The 23,094-nt window shown below is 38.9% G+C and overlaps 1 protein-coding gene across 1 annotated transcript in view; it reads right to left on the bottom strand.

The window, feature by feature from the left end:
• Window positions 1–1,864: 1,864 nt before the first annotated feature.
• Window positions 1,865–23,094, bottom strand: part of LOC140167401 (uncharacterized) — a 37,534-nt gene continuing 16,304 nt past the window's right edge. Inside the window, 9 exon segments of the mRNA XM_072190707.1 lie at window positions 1,865–5,797; window positions 5,800–11,563; window positions 13,171–13,381; window positions 14,292–14,484; window positions 15,292–15,422; window positions 15,886–16,010; window positions 16,622–16,739; window positions 17,405–17,491; window positions 19,283–19,350. Coding sequence (XP_072046808.1) covers window positions 5,675–5,797; window positions 5,800–11,563; window positions 13,171–13,381; window positions 14,292–14,484; window positions 15,292–15,422; window positions 15,886–16,010; window positions 16,622–16,739; window positions 17,405–17,491; window positions 19,283–19,350 — 6,820 coding nt within the window. The 3' untranslated portion in view covers window positions 1,865–5,674.

The following is a 23,094-nucleotide window of genomic DNA, read 5'->3' as shown; positions in this document are numbered from 1 at the left end:
GTCATGAATAACGTATAAAATGTATAAACAATGATATTAATGTCACAATATGTGTTCAATATCGCGATCAATATGCTCTGATTGGAATATTCTCACGATAATAGGCCGACTATTACGATGTTTGGAGGGATATAGGGGGTTCATGCCTTGGTAATATATCTTTATTTCGGTACTATTAAACATTATTTTATCATACACAATTCATGATTGTTTTTATCATTTACTTTCTCTTATCTTTTAACAATTTTTGTCACATCATACAAAAATGTCAATTTCCGTGTTGTACCTCCGATTTCGTGATTTTCTTCTGTTTTCCGTAAAACGGAAAACTTCGGACTCTAGGTTAGGGTTAAGGAAGCCTATACTGATTTTCGATAGTGGTAACCTAACCCTAACCGCCTAAGGGCTTTTTGGCGACGGGAAGGGAAAGAAGGAAAAGTTGTTTGCTCTGGGTGGGATTGGAATCCGAGACCCCTCGCATGCCAAGGACTTGGTCGGCAATACTTTGCCACGGGTCTTGGGCTTCGCTGGCCAGCGTGGGATGCACGCACGAACAGTGCATATATCAAATAGTATTTTGTAGTATACTGGAGGGTTAGGGTTAAAGAACACGGATGACCTCTATTTATGTCCATTCACAAAGGACATACCACTGCCAAACAACATCGGTCTTTAAGCAAAGAACATTAACAGTTGGAATGTCTTGAAACTCCAAACTTTCGACTTTATAATCATTTTGTGGGAGCAGGTCACATTTGCTTATTTTGATTTTACTGCTTTATAAGCAGAATATATACCCATAACATACCAATTTTCACCCTGATGTAGCAACAATGTTGGCATGTTGAGGTAGCTTTTTTGCGCACCTATCTATGCGGTGTTTTTAAGTGTGTGCATGTGTACACCAGCACTTTGAGCGAATACTACTGATTTGAAGCTGCGCCCAATGAAATGCGCACTGACGTCACTGCCACATCAGGGTGAAAGATGGTACAGCAATGATTATCTTGCGGGCTCCCTATGAACAAACCAGGATGGATTGGGACAGCCAGGGGGTAAACACCCTACTTTTTTCAAAACTGTCTGTAATATGAATAGTTTGTTACCAAATGGATTAAATCCATTTTGTAGGCTATAGTTTAAGATAAGGATGTTACACTTCTTTCATTTATTTTTGGCCCAATGAAAGATACCTAATAAGGGCATTTTTTTTAATTACTAGCAAACTCTACTGTTTGCATTAATTAAGGCTCAAATTAATATGAAAAATCAGACAATTTTGGTGTCATAATGAATCAACTAACATTGCAAAACAACTAAAATGTTGAACACAAGCTCTAAAATACATTTTCTATTACATCTTCAGAATGCAAAAATTTGAAAAAAAAATTTTTTTCAAGAATTTCCAAACATAGGGTTGGTATTCTTTTGTACAATAAATAGAAAAAGAAACCTTTTTTCTGATTTCCAAAATTGGGGTTGGTCGGTTGAGGGCAAGTAAACATCTTTGACATATCCCAAGGCAAAAAAACCCCTGTTCTATGGGCCCGACAACAATGGGGCCCGACAACAATGGGGCCCGACCGACCTACATTTTGTCTTTTGGGAATTTTTTTAGCTGTATAAAATCAAAAAGAACCGTTTTTGGTCGAAGGGGATTTATTTTTACCAAATTTTTTGGAAAATTTGGAAAATGCTGCTCGGCAGATCCGTCCACCCATAGAACAGGGTTGTCTTTTTCGTTGCCTAAACAGGATTTCTTACATGTACAGTAACTATTTCCATAATTTCATTATTTTCCTTCTAGTATGAAAACTATAATACAAAGCTATACAATTTCGAAATTCACACACAGAAATAGAAATTATGTTTTTCAAATATTTTATTTGTATTTACACCCTGTTCAATACATTTCTATGCTGTTACTATGACAACATACTTCCTTGCAAAATAATATAAACAAACATATTAACAAACATCTCCAAAACTCATTCAGTTTACAGCCAACTTGTTATACTTTGATGAACTTATAAATGGCAAAAATTATTCTGTTTTTGTTACTGCATACATCAATTATTTCATAACTTACGCCCGTGTAAATTAACACAAGCACACACCAGTTAAGGCATTATGCAATTGGGTGCTGCACCCAACTGTGTGCACGCCATTGTGATGATTTCATATTAATCCACAATGTTATGAGCCTTTGTCATTTAGAAGTCAAACTAGTATACATACAACATTAGATTGGCAACAAGTATACATACAACATTAGCCTGGTAAAAAGTTTTTCCCTGGATAACTTTTTCCCCACCATCTATTACTTATCAAGTATGGAGAGCAATTTTATTCCCCCGCCCCCGGTAAATAATGAATTGAGAGTTTGTGGATTGTTGTAATATTATGTCTTATGACTTGTATCCTATGATAAACAATATTTTCACATAATACAACATAAAATAATCATTTGAAAGCATGATCACTTGATAGCTATTACAGAAGATATATCCACTGCGAACTGAATGAGTTTTGGTAAAGTCCCCCTTCTGACTAGTGCCAGCTATTCATTTTCTTATTGCATGCAATTTTCCATATACTGATATCCTGAAGAAAATGTGTACCACTGAATTTGAGAAATTCTATCCCCTTTCATTCACAGGTCCATCCACATAAAGGCTCCAATAAATAAATTTCATGTCCAATATAAATACTGTTTTAATCTGTAACATAATAAATATAATCAGTGTTTTCATTGGATGTATATTACTCACTCATAATATATCAATGTAATTGGTGCCTTTCAGGTTTCAATGCCCATGCAAAAGACCACCTTTTCCAAATTCAGGACTTGAAATGATCCAAAAGTGTAAAGCATGAAAAAATTGGGAGTGATTCAGTATCTCAATTAACTCACATGTGTTATGATATTCAGAAGCAAAATTGCAATTATACACAACTTAGGCAGGGGGGCCCTTGATACAGCAAAATGAAAGTATAAAATATATAACATGTATATCGTCCCTCCCTCACAGATTTTTGGAGCTTTTCAAATATGTGACACGATCAAGGGAAATGAGTCGGATGTCGCTAATATTGATTGGAGATATTGGCAAAGAAAGTGTTTTATATTGTTTACAGCGATTGATAAATTGACGTAACTTCGCAAAGAAAAGTTGTATCAACATGGGGTTTTCAGTTCCTGAAAGCTCTAAATGTCCTCTTTAGAAACTTATGTAAAACCCATTTTCGACCAGGGTCGACATGTGACTCATTCCCCCTGATCATGTCACATATTTGTTACAACTTTGTTTTTTGTAATATTGTTGCAATGAAAAGACATGTTAAGAAATTCTTGGTTATCATTTATAAACACATTGCAAACAATTTATTCAAGCTAAGCTAAAGCTTTGGGGAAATAACAAAAATAATAGGGGCCTCCCTGTTTCTATGTGTTGACAAAACCTTTGCAATTGAAATTTCGCTCAGAAATGAATAATAAATTTGTAACAAAGTAAATAATAATTTTGAGAAAGTCCAGACGATATACATGTTATTTATTTTACTTGGCCTTCTGTCATTCCCAAAAATAATGCAAGACTATTCAGTGATCCCAGCAAAAGTATAACAAGATTAAAATTGTGTATGAATTGCTTAAAAGTGAAGAATAAGTCATTAAAATTATTGTCATAACATGTTTTTGAAATGAAAATATGGCAATAAGGAAAACAGCAGTATTGAAGACCCAGACACACATATTCATATAATATATCTTGTTGTCTTTAATACTTGGCTCAGCATAACCACAAGCAGGCTATGTTAACACATCTAAGACAATGGTGCCGAAATCTGAATTTTGATGATTTTTACAATTCTCTGAGCGAGTAAATCACTGCATATGATATGTGAAGTTTGGCCTAAAATTGATTTTTTTTAACATGTGTTGGTCAAATTCTTTTGAATTCCATTTTGCAGCAAATTTTCAAAAACTGCTGCATCAAATTTGATGGGACTTTATACATTGTAGCCACATTTGCACATTGCTACTGTGAATATCTATAAAAAAATCTTCACAATATTAATGACACACAGAGTTCCTGTTGAACCCTAACATCTACTCAGCACTAATACTGGGTTGTTCATTAACACAGATATGCATGTATATACATGTATACAAAAAAATTTACATGATTGATGTACAAAATGCACCCCTTGTTGGTTAGGGATGAAATCAAACCTCGACTGGCAGTAAACAGGCAGTTAACCTTCCGGTTTCCATTGTTCAACCAGCAGTTAACTACTGGTCGAGTTTTTTGATTTAATCCCTTAAACTATATTGGGTAGAGGCTCCAACTGGCAACATACATGAAAGGAAGTACTTGCCACAATGAGATACGAGTCACAGGACTGGTTCCCGGGTTGTAGTTAACAAAGTTTGAGTGTCAGGCTGCAATTTACACAAACTTGATATTTTTAGTTACATGTTATTAAATAAGGACAAAGTCGGTAAAATAAATGTTCTTTGAGTTTGAGTGGTGGGCTCCAGCACTGAAATTAGCCTGAAGTAGTGGCTCCAGAAGCGAGTGGTGGACTCCATGACTACCCAAAAAAGTAGCTACAATCCCAATTAGTTCCAATTCCCATTCATGTACGCTGCCAATTCCAGGTTCTACAATCTACCTTACTGACCATGCCACTTCCAAGTTGTGCACCTTTGTTTCATATCCACTAAGGTACAGGACATTAATCTCTCTCAAGTACATATTATTATACACAGAATATTGTTAGTATCTTCACACTATGCAAAAATAAGAGTGCTTAAAATGGAGATTATATCACCTCTACAATCCTAATCGCCATGGACTTCGCATGTAGAATACCCATTTTACAAAGTCTCATTATAAACAAATGACATAAAATTTTGTGATGCAATTGGCACATAACTGCTAATTTAGCAAGCGCAAATGCAATGGGCTATCCATTTGAAATACACACTCCCCCATGGAATACATGACCTTAATCTCCCACACAGCGTGAAGATTTCAAATGGAGTCATCCATTCAGATAGCCCCATTTGAAATTTACACTCCCTGTGTAGAAGATGAAGGTCATGTCTTCCATTATACAGGGTGTATGGATTTCAACTAGAACAGCCCAAACTGCCCTAGTTCTTGAGAGTCTTAATTTCATACTGTATGTATGGTTATTTGAAAAATAAACAGTTCCTCTGAAACAAAGGTGTGCAGTTGAGTCACTCATGGCACAAAGCAGACTCGTGGACAACTCTCCAATTACCACGACTGAACCCCATAGAATCATTTGCTTTATTCCGTGTGGTAACTGGATAGTTGTCCATAAAGAGAAAAAGCAGAATCTTGGAGAACTCTCCAGTCACCACGACTGAACCCGATAGAATCATTTGCTGTATTCCGTGTGGTAACTGGATAGTTGTCCATATAAAGACAAAAAGCAGAATCTTGGACGACTATCCAGTTACCATGACTGACCCTGATAGAATCATTTGTTTTATTCCATGTGGTAACTGGATAGTTGTCCATAAAGACTAAAAGCAGAATCTTGGACAACTCTCCAATTACCACGACTGAACCCAATAGAATCATTTGCTTTATTCCGTGTGGTAACTGGATAGTTGTCAGAGATTACGCTTGCTGCTCACTCATGTGCCATCTTTAGAAATCAGTATTGCATCATCCATCAAATCATCATCTATTACACATGGACTTGACCCGGTAGCACTTACTGCAGCTGGTGACCTAGCACACGCAACTGGTGACTGAGCTATTGGAGATTGCGGGGTCTCTTTATTACAGGGGAGGGGGATAGGGCACTGCCTTCTGGCTGTGCGGCAGGGGTACTTGCTCGCTTGCTTGTAGGTAAGCTGGGGTCATCGATAATGAGTTCATCATCATCATCGTCACTTCCACCAGCTGGGCTATATCTGGCTTCCATGCGACGTTTCTTGGACGGTCCCCCCGTGTCGTCTGGTGTTGCTGCACGTTTTGGCGCTTGCGGACTTGGAATCCCACCGGGGCTGTGCATCATGGCACCGTGAGGGCTAGGCGGGGCATTAGCACCTGGGGAATATGGACTCATAGCTTTAGGTGGACTAGGTGGCTTAGTGCTTCCTTTGTATGGTTTAGGGCTTTGTACAGGTTTAGGGCTTGGAGCCAAAGCAGGACTGGGTACTTTGAAATCATGAGTGTCAGCTTTTGATTTTTCTTCCGTCTTTGTAGAAGATTTCTGTACAGGGGGTGGTTCAATAATTGTAGGTTTCTTGACAGGAGGTTGGCTGATTGGACTTGGAGCCCTACGCTTCACACTAGCACCCCCTTTGTCATCGCTTGGCTTTTTATCTTGTGTGCGTTTATCATTGTCTTGTTTCGATGATGAAGCAGATGGTTTTGTTGTGCTACTGCTACTAGAATCCTTAGAGGTTGATTTCTCAGAAGATGATTTTGTTGCATCTTCTTTAGTTGAAACTTTTGGAGAACTTTGCACTGCAGATGGAGGTTTAACTTCTGTTTTGGGCTGTGTTGGTGTCGTCTTCACATTCTTATCTCCTCCAGATGATGATGTCCCTAAGGACATAGCCTTGGAAACTGACGGTGATGGCTTTGTTGTCGATGCTGTAGTTTTGCTGACTGGGGTTGTTGGTTTTGATACTATCGTTGGTTTGTTGGTTGGTGTTGATGCTTTCGATACAGGTGTGCTCGTCTTGCTGCTACTTTGCTGCGGAGTTGTTGATTTACTACTTGATTGAGTGTTTGTCTTGTTCACCGAAGGCGATACTTTGCTGCCCGGAGTTGTTGATTTACCAGAAGATGACTTGTTAACAGGTGTAGAGGGTTTACTTGATGGTGTTGATGGTCTGTGTGATGGTGACGATGATGGTCTGCTCCCGGAAGATGACACTTTTGATAGCATTGATGGTTTGCTCATTGATTTGGTTGATGAAGAGGAACTTGAAGAACGAGTGACGGATGGGGATCTACTCCCTTGAGATGATTTAATACCAGACTTGAACGATGCAGATTTGTTGGAGCTAGCAGAAATCTTTGAACCTGGTTTACCTGATGTGAACGACTTGCTATGTACCGGTTTATCGCCAGGTTTAGTTGACACAACTATGACATCTGGAGTCTTACTACCGGATTTTGATTGCGACGAGTCTTTGCTGCTGCTCGATGTCTGAGATAATGATCTGCTTGTGACAACTTTCTTTTGCAACAAAGCTTGCTGGGCACTCTGGGTCTTCACTGTCATAGGAGTTCGAATCTCTGGGGCCGATGACAAACTTTTGTTCTTCACCATATTTGGTTTTGTAGCTGTTGGTGATGTCGTTGGCATGGAGACTTTCACTTCACTGATGAGCTCTTTTAGCTGTGGATTACTTTGCATACGTGCTGGTGTGACAACGGTTACAATTGTTTGTCCAAGTGCCTTCTTGGAGGATCCTTTCTCTGGTGATGTGTATGCAGAAGAGCGGCTTAATATGATGGGTTTGTTGCGGAGAGGTGCGCCACTCCCAGATCTTGGTGGTGTCTTGATTGGACTTGTAGGTACACTCATACTTGTGGCTACAGATGTGATACTCTGACCCGATTTCATCATTGATGCCCGTGATACAGATGTTAAGTTTTTTGGACTGACAAGTGACCCTGATGACGCACTTGTCGGACTGGATACTTTTAAAGGCCGTGACTGTGCAGATTTGGGCATAGAGCTTGTTTTGGATGCAGCGCTACTTGTCATGGATCCGTCTCCATGTCTTGGTGACGATGTTGGTGTCCCTTGTTTTGCTCCGCTACCGGGTCTTGTTGGAGTATTTCCTCCCGCTGATGATGCTGATGAAGTCCGCATTCTCTGTTTTGATGCTGCTAACTGAGATGATGCGGTTTTCAATTTTGGTATTCGCCCCATTACAGGGCTAGCTTTCCCAGATCCATCTGCTCTAATCACTTTAGCGATTTTTACATCCGAAGCTGAATCACCCTGCTCAGATTTGGACTCCCCTTTACCATCCTGTGCATCTGTTTTAGGTTTGGTTCCTACAGAAGGAGTAGCACCACCACCTTGGGCTCCAGCTGGTACAGGGACATTACCTGATGACACAGCCCGGCTTTGCAATTTGTCAACAATTGCTGATAACGAGCTTTTCCTCGGCTTGATTAACGGTGTTTTGGGTTTCTGAGTGGGCGTCGTTGGCATGGTCGCAGAGGTAGAAGTTGGCGGTGAAGAAGGAGTTTTTACTGTTGACATGGCAGATGCAGTTGCTGTGGTGATTACAAGAGGAGCTGGTTTCTTCAAAGCAGACATGCTGGAGGTCGATGATGTTGAAGTTGTGATGGATGATGATGATCCAGTTGAGCTTGCTGGATTTAATTTAGGACTACTCAACTTTGGAGCGGTTAGGCTGTTGGCAGTACCTAAGCTAGCTTTTAGACTGTTTGAAGACTTATTGCCTCGTTTCATTGCCATTGAGCTCTTGCCACCACTCAAAGGGCTTCCTGTCCCACTCTTCAAAGGTCTTCCTTTCTCTGTCGTCTTAAATTTCTTCTTCCCAGATGGAAACGTCTTGCCAACTTTTGTTAGTCCTGTAGGAAGCCGAGCATCTGATTTGGCCTTCACCATCAGCGGTGACGTTGATGATTTAGGCTGAACTGACAAGGATTTCACTAGAGGATTTTTCTTCTGCCCACCCTGATTTGGTGACGGTGATCTGTCACTTTTAAGCTTACCAGTCCCTGGTGTGATGGGCGAGTTGGAACGTCTTGAAGCAGCAGTGTATTTTGAAGTGGCAGAATCTAAGGATTTACTTGCATGTAACACTTTCAAACTTTGCATACTCTGGCTCTTGGGACTTAATATTTCTACGTCTTTCTTGACGGATGCGCTGCCTGCTACTTGTGACTTCTGCTCTGCAATATTGTCTGGTTTCTTGATAATCGTGACATCCGGTTTCTTCACTGGGACAACATCGACTGCCTTTTTAATTACTTCAGTTTCAGGTTTTTTGATCATTTCCACTTCTGTTTTGGATGCTGCTGGTACTGCAATTGTTGTTTTGATTTCACCACTCTCAAGTTTACTTGCTGGAAATAATTTCTGTACATTGACACTAGTTATACCTGTCGGTATAGTTGTAGTTGTTGTACCCTGTGTGGAAACTGCCGATTGCTGCTGCAACGTTGGCGTTTGAGGCAATGTGGGTGTGCTTAGGGTCGAACTTACTGGTGTCGTTGGTGTTGATACCGGTGGAACTAGCTGTTTCACCCGAATCCGTGGTGTCACTGGTTTTGGTTTTGGTTTCTGCTCGGTCGATGCACCACGAGAAAATTTGAATATCATCCTCATTGGTTTTTCCTCATTCAAAACAGCACTCATTGTGAAATCATCGCCACCATCGTCGACTTCACTTGGGGAAGAATCGCTTGATATTTCAACCTTCTTCTTCTTGCGCCCTCTCTTGCCTGGCTTTCCTTCGCCACCTTCAATCTTAGCACCTCTTTTGGATCTTTTCTTTGACCCTTTCTTTGACGTCCCCACATCAGGTGGAGGTGTTCCTGCTCCTTCAATAGCAAAGTTTTTTGGTTTTCCTTTGGATACCGGTGGCTTGCGAGTGTACGTCCGGGTGTTAGTTCCGGTAACAGGTGAAATGGACGTTGGTGGTGTGGTTAGTCCACGATAATTGATACCTCCAACACTAGCTGCTCGATCACGGATATTGGTGAATACTTGGCTGGCTATACTACTAGCAGGTTGGCTCTTTGACAGGGCACTAGATGGCATACTCAAATCCAGAGCAACACTAGTGGTGGTATCTGATTCCAGCTTTGCCGTTCTCTTTGTTGATTGCTGCATGGCCAGGTTACTTGTATTCCAGGCTGTGCTGCCCAAAGGTGGAGTCAGTTTTGGTTTCCCGTCGTTTTCTCCTGAAGATGTTTTCGTGCCCACTCCCATTCTTGCTATAGCAGTGCTCACACTTGGCAGACCGAATGCTGTGGCATCGCACTCTTCAAAACCGATATCAACGGTGGATTCAAAGTCATCGGCGAAACTGTTGTCTCCGCTTTTTAAGACTTCTGCGTTAAAATCAATACCATCTGCGGTGCGATTGTCGTTCTGGTCACCGCTGCCACCAGATGTATTAGTAAGAAAATCTTCTGGGGAGAACATGCCTGCATCATGAGAACTGAAAACATCGGAGTCAGTACTCCCTCTTGCCAGCCTCTTTGATACTTGGCCACTCGTTGGCAATGATGTTGATCCTCCTCCTTCATTGCCTTGAGAGAAAGGATGCTCTGGAGTGTTGAGGGCGCTGCGATTTCTCTGCGTGTGATAAGTCGGTGTAGTTGGCACTGAGGATGAAGGTGTTTTTGTACCCATACTCGCTGGTGAGCTTGTACTGTCAGAGTGTTTTCCTCTGCGACTTGGCTTGTGTTCAACAAGATTGTCTAACAGCGCTGACAATTCATTGGTTTGTGATAATGTGCGTGCATGATCGTAGGAGCCCGGGTAAAGTGCTCCTGATTGCGACGGGGGACGAGGAGGTTGCATACCAGATTCCACAGGAGTTGGAGGGGAGAGAAGGGTGGGTGTGTCTGGAGGGCCATGGGAATCATGAGAAAAGTCAGGATCAAACACGCTGTCTTCACTATGCTGGCGTTTTGGAGACTTGAGACTATCGGTACTTAACGTGCTTTTTCGCTGTCTTCTCTTTTTGACCCTAACAGGTTGCTGCTGCTGTTGCTGCTTCTCTGTTTCTGCCCGCTGAGCAGCAGAGGCGGCGGCAGCAGCTGCAGCCGCCGCCGCTGCTGCTGCAGCAGCAGCAGCAGCTGCGGCTGCTGTTGGGGAACTGCCAACTGTTGTATTAGCCACAACAGTTGCAGCATTAGGAGTGTGTTCTTGTAACAGATTCATAAGCATAGGATTGCGATTTTGATGTTTGGGGTTGTTGGATGCTGGTGGGGAGGAAAGAGGAGGTGGAATTTGATGGGTTGTAGGTGCGATGGTTGTGATAGGGGTGACGGGAGTAGGAGGGACGGTGTAATTTGTCGCTGATGAAGGTGTTTGGAATAGAGATGGTTGATGTGATGGCGCAGTCTGTGGTTGAGACACTTGAGTGTGACCAGACACAGGTGCTACTTTTTCACCAGCAAGTGATGGACCTCCTCCAACAACTGTGGTCATCAACAAGCTTGACAGCATAGGATTTCAGTACAGCTTGCTATCATCGATAGCATGAGTGTGAAGGTAAGAAGTCGTAGTAGGCAAGCCCGTTGACTGGGACGCTTGTGCAGATAGGTTGGCAACCTTGCTGCCCAGGTCAGTGAGTCCATTGCTACCTTCTTGGTGTGAGCCACTGACAAGGCGTGCGTGTCCAGCCAGGAATGCCATTGTCGAGGACACTCCACCAGTCTTGGCACCTGGTCCTCCTGCAATTTTTGATGATCCGCTGGTTGGGACTGATTTGAGAGGTCGGCTTTCAATCAGACCCTTTGCTTTCTTCATGATAGCTCTCATGGTCACAGGAATTGAACAACATCTGCAAAATATAACAAACAAAAACAAATCAAATTAATATTATTACAAATAAGAAGTAGAAAACAAGAGCACCTATGGTGGTGATGAAGCCTCATCTGATTTAAGCATTCACAACTGTAATATTTGCTCTGAACACGTTATTTGAGCTGTTGTGATATATTTTCTTAACTTGTTTGAATGCCCCATTTTTCTCCATGACAACAAAATAACGTAAACGTAAAAAAAAAATTGTCAGTAAGTTACTAAGTTCACTTTCAAACTAAGTATGCCAGGGATTTCAGCATCAGTAAGCTGAAATACTGACCAAGTTAGTAATGGTAATAAATTAATTTGTATAATTTCCAAATTTGGTATGAATGGATTAGTTCAGACCATGCATGTCAAATATAGGGCCCACAACTTAAAAGTTTCCTCTACTACTTTTTAAAACAAGTCGAAAAATATTTTACAAAATGTAAAAAGATATGTATAGCCCTAATTGTTTTACCCCTGTGGACCAACTTAAAGCGTCACAAATCATTGCGTTCAGTCACAATGGCTAATTGTGTAAGAAAAGAGGCCATTTTAAAAGTTGCACCGGAGTCCATATCAGTCAGGTTTTCTTTAACAAACACATGAATAGGCCTGGCCTACTGTATTGTTTGAGAGTCGACTGGACTCAGATGCAACTTTTTAACACTGTTTAAAACAGTCTCTTTTTTTACATAATGCACCATTGTGACTGAACGCAATGACATGTGACGCTATAATTTGGTCCATATGTGTATTTGTCGCTTTATTAAATAAATTAAATAAATTATTATTATTATTATTATTATAAAACAAATAAGGCTACCATTTAGTTTGAAAAGTATTTAGGGGAGGACTTTTAAGTTGTTGATCCTATAATGTTTGTATTTTTGCAAAGTGAACAACCAAGTTTCCTATTACCCCTTGTGGACTTGTCAACGACTTCTATCATATCATTATGAGTTTGACAGAGTGCCGGATATCGATTTGTATCAACTCATGATAGGAATGACTTCTCTTGACTTAGCGAAAATGGGATCAGATCTAGACAGCTAACGGTCAGCATATCAATTATGTGATTCAGTGTGATAAATGAGTGACAGAGGGTGGCATACACAGCACAGGGTTAGTTAAAAGTGTAGCGCTGCACAGTTATCTTCTGTTATAATACTAACTAGAAGAGAATTCATGAGTAAAATAAATTTAACAAAGCGACAAATCGATACTTGGCACCAGGGTTGTAGCTAGGATATTTTTAGTGCTGGGTGATATTTGATGAAAATCTTGCATTTTCTGCCAAATTAGACCAAATTCTTGACTAATTCAATAAAATTGTGTAAATTTGGCCTCCGAGTGGTGGGCTCCAGCAGTGCCAAAATTGCAGCTGAGTGGTGGGCTCCAAAACTGAGTGGTGGGCTCCAAAACTGAGTGGTGGGCTCCAAAACTGAGTGGTGGGCTCTGCCGCTCACCACCACCCACTGTAGCTACATCCCTGAATGGCACTCTGTCAAACTCGCAACGATATGTGATTCACATGTTCAGTTCAGGGAAATCTTGTTTGTTTTCCTACCAGTGGCATGGTGGTGTGGTTTAACTTACTTCTGTAGAACCTTTGTGGCATACTCATCAGTGCAGAGCGGCTCCTCTCCTTCTGGTACGTGAAGTTTACATTTCACGGTGGAATTGTCCGACATTTCTGACATGTCTATTTCCACGCATGCTATGCCGTCATGGACTGGGTGCTCAAACGTGATGGTAAGCTTCTGATGTGTGAATGGAGTCACCTCAAATTGGATTGCATCTGCTGCTTCTGTCAAATCAAACCACACAAATAATAGGCTAAGTAAACCAGTACCTTGGCTAAATCAGGATGGGACAGTCAACATCCTCATCCCAACTTTACTCCATCAAAATTAAGATTTTCTTTCAAACATTATTACATGCAATGACTGGAAAAACTTGGAAATAAGTACAGCCAATATCAGATATGGCATCCAATTAATTGTCACTTTTCATTTTTTAAAGCATTATCACCAATATTAATCCCAAATTGCCTTGGTGCCCTTTTCATCATAGCCATTAAAAAATCTCATAAAGCCATAAAAATGCTTTGATGCCATGCCATTTTGAAAGCAACCCAAGGCTAATTGCTGTGCCTATTTGAGAACAAAGCTTTTCCCCTGTAATTGCCCCAAATCTACATGTAGAAGTTTCTATCATATATTGTGACATAAAATTTAGAAAATAGGGTGAAAAATGCTTTAGATAACAACTCATCATGTGAGTTACTGAGGCATTTTTCACCCAGATGTGGTAGTGACGTCAGTGCGCATTTCAGTGGCGCAGCTAAATCGCTAGTGTTTGCTCAAAGCGCTGGCATACACATGCACATACTTAAAGATGCTGCATATTTGCATGAGCGAAATAGCTGCCTCTACGCTTTGACATCACTGCCACATCGGGATGAATAATGTATGGAAATCGCACAAACTTCTAATGACAAACGGCAACTAATGCACATACAACTTTCTGTATGTCATGGGAGTGCAAAAAAAGCTGAAAATGCTCAAAAAACGCTGAAAAACAGCGTAAAATTGGGATTAAATGGTTTAAATTGGGCTGAAAATAAAAGAAAACACATAAATTTCAGGAATAAAAAAAGAGGAAATCAGCCGAAAAGAGGAAAATTTCAGGTCTGAGATTATATTTTCAAAACATACCTTGCGATGACTCTTCCGGTCTCACACAGCTAGCAATGAGGGCGTTGTATATCGCCTGCTGTCGCAGGAAATTCAAAATCTGAATAACAAATTTGGGATGCGTGAAGCTGATCTTGGACATAAGCATCCCTCGTAGGTCGGCACTTGTTGTACACTCATTGATATAGTAGCAGTGGTTTTGTCCAGGCAAATTCTACAGATAAAATGTTAGGAAATTAGTTTACTGCATAGTTAACCCCATGAGAACTACCTGCCGATTGGCCAAAAAGAAGTTTTCATTATCAATTGGCCCAATCAGCAACATTGTTAGAATAATTTCACCATGCAAAAAAATTGGGGTGATTTATTTGCAAAGCTCCATTCTGATTGGTGATTAAAGTGAAGATATCGCGTAATTGACCAATCAGAGGCAATGTTAGATCGGCAGGTAGTGCTCAGGGGGTTAAAAGGAAAATCAGACATGTAATGTGGTACTGCACGCCAGTCATTTTGTTTCTCAATAAATAGGTTTGAACTAAAAATTCTTATTTTGGAGGGGAGCACAACCTAGTGGTGTTTGCACTCAAATATCGAGACAAATCAATCTGACACACAAGAACAATGGTATGGGATCTATAGAGTAGAACCAAAGGCTTGATATAAGGGGTGGCATTTCTGCCCCAGGTGCATGATTCCCGGAGGGGTAGAACATTGGCCTTAACTCAAGAACAGCAAGTCTTGTGGGGTTCCAAGATTATGCATGAATAAAAAACTGTATATGCTGTTATTTTCTTGAGGTTTTATTTTCCCAAAATTTGCCAGTGGATGTACAGGCATGAAAATAAGAACACATGAAAATACAGTTTTTGCCTAAAGTTACTTTACACTTACATAAATATTGCCAAATTCCCAAAATCGCAAAAAATCATGAACACAAAAAAAATAACAACGTATTCAGTAGAACATGTGACACTACTACCACCACAGGGTCCAACTTTAAAATTATAAACAGTGAACCTACCACATGGAATTTGTTGTATGGGAGGTTAGTGCTTCTTGTCTGTGATAAGGTTGGGTCCAGTGTGTATCTGCATATGAGTGTATTGAGTGGCATGGTAGAGTGTGGTGAGTCTCCATGAGGTAAACAAACACCTGCAATAAACAAACATACATAATATTAGTTTTACAGCTAGGACTTCTTGTCTGTGATAAAGTCATTGAAGGAGTTTAAAGGATGATTTTGTGATCCTAGCATCATCTTTTTATGACATTTGTCAGTAGATATCCACGAAAAAAGCTTACTCCAAAAATTTCAGTTGATTCCAATTTTGTGTTTGCGAGTTATGTATGATTATGTGTATTACACTGCTCCATAGGTCACTGTTGTAATTTCGTTCTGGTATGCCAGAACGAAATTCAAATTTGACGATATTTTTGCTAAACGAATTAATCTGCAAGACATTTTTTGTACATAAACATTATGTAGCCAGAGGTTTCTAGTGGTATAAAAATCTTAATTTTTTTGGAGAAAGTGGGGGATGAGGCTGTGGATCACGTAAATGCCCTTTTAATTAATTTAAAGAAATAGAATAAATTGATTTACTATGGAACTTACTTTGTAAACTGTGCAGTGATTTGATGATGCTTGCAGACAGTGGCATGGCCTTGTTGAGAGTAAGGACAAATGATGCTGGCAGACTCGCACTGGTTTGAGCATTCAATGAGTTGAACTGTGGGCTGCTGGAAGCAAAAAGAGAAAACATGGGTTACTAGTTGCACAACTAAGGTCGCCAATAGTCGTAGTCGCGACTATTAGCTAGTCGTGACTTTTGACTACAGCTTGGTGATAGCAACTTCTTATTGCGTCTCCCAGAAATATAATTGGGGATGTAAAATGTTGTTAAATTTACACTACAAATTGTTTTGCATGTGTAAATTTTGTTGAAATTGGTCTACACAAAATTAATTTGTGAGCAAAATTTCAGAGTAGCATACAAGTAATATGTTGTGTGCACTGCACCATGTATCCGTTCTTTTCATCATACCTAGTTTATTCTAGCATATTTTGTAGCTTTAACCCCCTGAGCAACACCTGCCAATCTAACATTGCCTCTGATTGGTCAATTACATGATATCTTCACTTTAATCACCTATCAGAATAGAGCTTTTTTTTTGCGTGGTGAAATTATTCTAACAATGTTGCTGATTGCTCCAATTGATAATGAAAACTTTGTTTTGACCAATAGGCAGGTAGTTCTCATCGGGTTAAATTCGAAATAAGGGTATACAGAGCCTGACCTTGCCTTTTTACTTTCTTTGCTTCAATCAAATCATTTGATGTATAAACCTACCCGACTTTTCCTTCTGAGCTCTGGTTCATGGTAATCAATGATTGTGTCTGCAGTTTACGCACAGGTGAGCCTTCCAGTGCTACCGACAATGAAAGACCAAGGTCCTTGGGCAATGGATCTGGAAGAAAACATGGACAAATAAAGTACAGCTTCTGTTTCATCATTGTTTACCACCAATTTATTTAAATATTTTTCAACACAATGTGGCATTTACATAACCACAGACTACTACAGACCATGTATCAACAGTCAAAGTCCCTGTGCATTGTATGTTCTGAATTCTTGCATATTCATGAGGGCTGATTGTACGATCAATCTGTGTCTTCCAATCATCCCAGCATTGCAAGCCTTCACGATGGACCATAAAAATATGCGGGTTATGCCGAGACTTTGACTGCTTGTATGCGGTCTGTTATCTTTTTCGTCCATGTACATAATGGACACATGAACAATTGAAGAGTGTAGTGAAAGAAATACTCAAGCGTAAAAATTCAGTTCTAAGAAAAAATCAGGTTAATTTTTAAGGTGCCCTGTTTCCAGAAACTTTACTCATTTTGTTTTAAATATGTATATATTTGTCAGTCTTCATAATACTTAAACTTTATGTCTAAGTTAGTTGAATTTCTTAATGTACGCAAGCTACGGTACTGATACATTTAAAAATTGAAACTGATTGTAAGAACTAACCTATTTTTTTAACACTTGAGGTTTTCCACTGGGTCTTCAATTGAATACAGCTGCATCATTAATTGTCTACATTTCATCTTATCAAATATTCCTTACCTTTCATTGTAAGAGTGACAGGTTTCTTTGTCTTCAGATCCAGTAAGTCGTAAGGTGACACAAAGAAGGTCAGTCTTGTGGGATACCCTGGTAAAGCAGACATGGTATACAATGTAAGTCACAAAATAGCAAGATAACAAGTGCTTAAAGAACCCTAGCCCTAGAACTTAATGAAATCAAACTTTTCAGGATGCTCACATGTTCCCATTTACATGTAGCACCAGGATATTGCGAAATATATAAACTGTCTTTACTCTTGATATATAGACCACTTGACATGTTACGTCATTGCCCGGCAGTATGCGCACAAATTATGGCAATTTTCATTGTTCTTTGCACTGCAGTGTGCGTATGCATCGTAGTTTGCTCACTGCTCAGGCCATGTGCATTTTAAATTGCCCACCACAAGTACAAGAAGGCCACTGAACAGTGTAGCGGTTCGTTCAAGCATATTGACAGACCAGTCCCTCACCTTTGTTGATAAACAATGATGTTAAGTGGTCTATAAGATGGCAGCAAAAAAGGAACATTTGAATTAAAAATGACTTGAACAAATACACAATAAATAAATGAAGACAGGATGTATGCCTTTTGCTCACAAAGAAAACATTACCGATAGTTGGAAATTAATTAACTTGTTGCATTTCAAGATGGCAACCAATATGGTTGCAAAAGATGCCAGCCAATATGGCTGCAACAAATACCATGAAATTAAGATTGCAAATATAGCTACTAAATTCCTCGCTAAACAGAATGTGGCAACATCCATCCTCTTACAGATTACTTTCCTCACTACAAGTTACATATCGAGGGGATACTGCAATAAGGCCCTGACTACAACAGCTGCTCTATACACATTTGACTATTTCTGCATTCTATATTGTACACACCTACAATTATGACACTTGGCAGCTATTACAGACGGGGCCTTCTTGCAATAACCTCTAATAAACTTTGATCAGCTCGTAATCGGCGGGCCTTATAACATCACGGATTAATATCAAAATATTTATTTTGAGAATTTTCATGTGACATTTCCCAGGAGCATCACAAATTATTAATTCAAGTCCTATACTTTGTCTACTTTCTTTAACACACAAAATATACCAGACAGGTCAATTAATAGTACTCTTAATGTGAGTCTACTTTTCGGCATAGTGGTAAAAGCCTAACGAGCTGATCGAACTATAGGTATCGTGGTTTCCTACAAATGGTTACCCAAAATCATATTCCATTTCATTTAATGAAATTGGGCTGTTCCAGCTGAAATCCATACAGCCCCTATGGAAGAAATGGCCTTAATCTTCCACACAGGGAGTGTAGATTTCAAATGGAATTATCCATTCAGGTAACCCCATTTGCAATTCACACTCCCTGTGTGGAAGAGTAAGGTTATGTCTTCTATGGGAAGTGTGTGGATTTCAACTGGAATAGCCCAGAAGCCAGCTGTCAATGGCTATAACATTCGAATGAAGTAAGAATTCTACTAATACACCTGACAAAGTGGTCACTTTGCCTGACAAAGTGGTCTCTGTGCCTAAGTAATTTAAATCAATCTTTGTTGCTTTTTCCATTATATACCATTATTATTTTGTAGAGTACATTAAGGATTTTAAAAAGCTGATATACTGCTGTGCATTGTCAGTTCCGTCATGAATAGAATCCCGCTGCACCATGTTGGCCTCTTCTTTTAAATATACCTTTACCTTCGGAATCATCAAAGTACGCAGTATACTGATTCTATGGCATATTTTGGCCAAACTTCTGGTGGTCACTTTTTGATCATATGGGTATCTATTAGCAAATACATTTCATTTACAAAGCTTCATTGATCTTTTTGGTTGTTCCCTATACCTAATAAGGAATTATTAATCTTACCTCCGGTTCTGGGTGTGAGGAAACCTACTGGGCCTTTGAGAATATGCAGCAATGGATTGTTGACATTCCTGATGGAAAAAAAACACAATTTTACAAATAAATTTAAAACAAGAATTGTACTGCAGTGAATATCTCCCCTACTAAACAGTGGTCAGTCATCTAGGCGCAACCAAACTGCACATGCAAACACAGTCATTTCAGCACTTGTCCCCTATGTGTAAAGTTACCCCCACCATGATAATTGGCAAGTAATGAGGGCAGTTCTAAAAATATAGTTTTGTATGTGTACATGAAGCAGCTTTTCATTTTGAACTCACCATGGTTTAACTTGTAATAGATGAGCAAGTGTTTCACCTAGGTTTCATTATCATTGAGGTATAGGACTTTTTATTTTTTCGGAGAAGAGCAGGTAGGGCAACAACTTGATTATATTTCTAAATGTTCATACTACTAGGGATGACCATGAAAATTTGAAGTTTCTCCTGTATTGTAGAATCATACCTTATATTAAAGAGCTCATTAAGGGAAGGGGTATGAACGTTTGGACAGTATTTATTGTGGGAATTAGAGCACATCAGACATATCGAATTGCATTCTGAATACGAAGAATGTCCTTCTGATATCAAATAATTTTGATTTTTTGAAATTCGCAATGTAATACACATTTTATGGCAAATCATTAAAAATTGATATTTTTGATATTTAACAGTACTTGAAGTAAACTTTATAAATCTGATGATTTATACTTAAGGTGTATGTAGGTGGGATGAAAAGCCGACGATCAATTGAAAATTTTGACCTTTCGTATTGAAGATATGGATTTTTTCCCAAAACACCAACAAAAAAAAGGTCTTTTGGGGAAAAATCCATATCTTCAATATAAAAGGTCGAAATTTTCAATTGACCGTCGGCTTTTCCTCCCAGCTACATACACTTTAAGAATACTGTAAATCAACAACTAATTTCGCGGATACTTTATTTCGCGAATTGGGGATTGTCAACATTTTCGGAGATTTAATTTCGCTGAATTCAAAATTTTGACATGAATCTAAGTCTTCCAATTTTGAAGTCAGTAAGCTTATGCATTTTAATTTTCAATTTCCACCCCAATAATATTACAAAAATACCTTAATGGGAGCATGCTGTACTGGGTCTATAAAACATGCAGTTCCATGGTTTGAGTAGGCATACTCTAGTAAAATATATTCCATCACAAGGCTGAATAATGATTCCATGAATTAGCTGGTGATCGTAAAAATTGCTCTTCTGTTCTGATCATTAATTTTCGGCGATGTTTTGATCGTGTTGACAGCTGACAGCTATACACCGCTGTTGCAAATTCATTAGTACTTCTGAATTCCCTAAACGGCTCTTAATTTTATAGTCACAAAATAGGAAAGCAGATCAATTCTTTATTATAGTAACACTAGTCCAAGAAGAATGGCACGAGTAGGGTGTTCAATCAATTCGATGAGCTGACCACATGTTTTGTGAGCTATGGCTAGCCCGGATGTGCTCGTAGTCTTATTCTAAGTCTCACTTTACTGACACTTTAATTGGCACGTACAGATCGGGTGGGGGGGTCAGATGCTGGTGAGGCAGTAAAGTTTGAACAAATTATATTACTTGGTGAAAGGAAAATGTTTTATAATTTGCCTACAGAAGTTTATTCAGAAATTTAAAGATGGAGAGGAAAGAAAAGGAAAAAGAAATATAACAGAATTAAAATAGGGAAATAAAAGACATCATGTTGACATCTGGGATCAAGACTAGCAAACATGTTGTGACTTTTCTGTGGCCTTCGCTATGACAAACGATATGGGAAACGATGTCAGTCGGACAGAAACCTTGCCGTGCATAAAATATGCCATCAATATGCACCAAAATTAATAACTAAGGTAAAATTTTGTCAATATTACAATAGAAAATACTGAAAATATAGAAAATTGGGCAGTAAAGTTAAATATTTTTACAGAGAGTCGATGCTCCTGCAGCTAAACAACTTCCATTGCACGATCGTGGCTGTATTGTGAACTGTGTGAGACGTTGGAAGCTTCATGCACTGTGGGCTAGTCGGCATGATTTCAAACGCTATTTTAAATTCGTGTGATATTTAATTTCACGAATTTTGCCTCCTCGCGAAATTCGCGAAATTAAATATCACGCGAAATTAAGTTGATTTACAGTATATCACTTAATTTATAAAATTTATTTCGAGGACTGTTATATATCAAAAATTTGAAAAATATCAAATTTTAATAATATGTCATAAAATTTGTATTATATCGTGAATTTCAAAAAATGAAAAATATTTGATATCAGAAAGACATGCTTCGTATTCAGAATGCAATTCGATACGTCTGAGGTGCTCTCATGTCCGACAAAAAATATTGTCAAAACGCCATAAACGCTCATTCTAGATCCCTTAAGTGGAGCATTTCAGTCTTTAAATGACCTCAATAGGATAAATGGTTCTGAAGTTATGGCCAATTTTAAATGCGTGTTTTGAATAGGCAGTTTGGACAGATTATGGACACCAAGTAAAAATGGCACAAAATTGAATAATTTCCAGTTTCAAATTCATTATTTTCAAAAAACGCCTTTTCAGTAACCCTTGAAAATGGATTGCATGATTTATACAAGTACTTACAAGAAGAAATCATTTATAAATACCGGTTTTCATGAATGCATTCGGAGATCTGGTCTTGTGAAATAGCCTTTTTGTTCTTTATTTCTTTGTACAAATCCAAGATGGCAGTCATGGAAGAAAAATTATGAACAAATTTGACCAAAAAAATGTATCACCAAATTTTGACAACTTGTTATTTAAGTCACAAAACATGTAATGAAGTTGATTTGTAGTGACGATTTTTTGTGCGAGGTTTCCGTATTTTGCATCCAAGGCCCAAAAATGATCAAAAGTCCAAAAAAGTGCAAAATTCAGAAACCTTGCATAAAAATTCGTCATTACAGATCAACTTAATTACATGTTTTGTGACTTAAATAACAAGTTGTCAAAATTTGGTGATACATTTTTTACACATGAGACGCATCCATGTGCTCAGTTTCCCATGGAGTGTATCTGCATTAAAATTAGATTTTACTGCAAATTTTCTCTAAATTCCAAGTTATATTGGATGAGTCAAGTTTTGTATATTATAATAACAATATTGAACCAATTTCATGTGCAATTTTAAGATATTACCATGGTCATTACAGAGTATACTGTGCATGTAGGCCTAAGGTACTGCATGATTCTGAATCCTATTAAAGAGGGTCTAAATTTCATCATCCAAAATGCAACCCTAAATAGTTGTGAAATTTTATGAAATTGCACATGGAATTAGATAAATATATATAGTATAGTATACAAAAACTTCACTCGCCTAATATATCTTGGAATTTGGAGAAAATTTACATTAAAATCACTCTTTTATGCAAATAACCTGTAGATTTCACTTTAACTTGCTGTGGAGGGAAAACTATTGGTATCTCAAATCATGAAGTTGGCTACTGTAGATGGGAACTTCTTGTTAGGTGATTGCCCAAGTTATAGATTTATTGATTGATATTTAGGGGTGCATATTTGAACTTCATCAAAACATGTTTTTGCCAAAATTACAAACAGGCTAATATGAGGTACTACTGATGCATGTGTGTGCACTCAAGTGAAATCCATTGGTCAGTGTAGGGAGATAGACTCTGTGTGCATAGCTCCATTGAGACTGTGTGTGTGTTCAGTCTTGCATGGTAAACATAAAAGGTGTCCAAAGGAGTGGGTTCTTGTGCTGGTCATCCCTAATACTACATAC

The sequence above is a fragment of the Amphiura filiformis genome, chromosome 13, assembly GCF_039555335.1.
Source record: "Amphiura filiformis chromosome 13, Afil_fr2py, whole genome shotgun sequence".
In the NCBI taxonomy this organism is placed as follows: Eukaryota; Metazoa; Echinodermata; class Ophiuroidea; order Amphilepidida; family Amphiuridae; genus Amphiura; species Amphiura filiformis.
The sequence above is the reverse complement of the archived record's forward strand: the minus strand, read 5'-3'. Positions and strand labels throughout refer to the sequence as shown.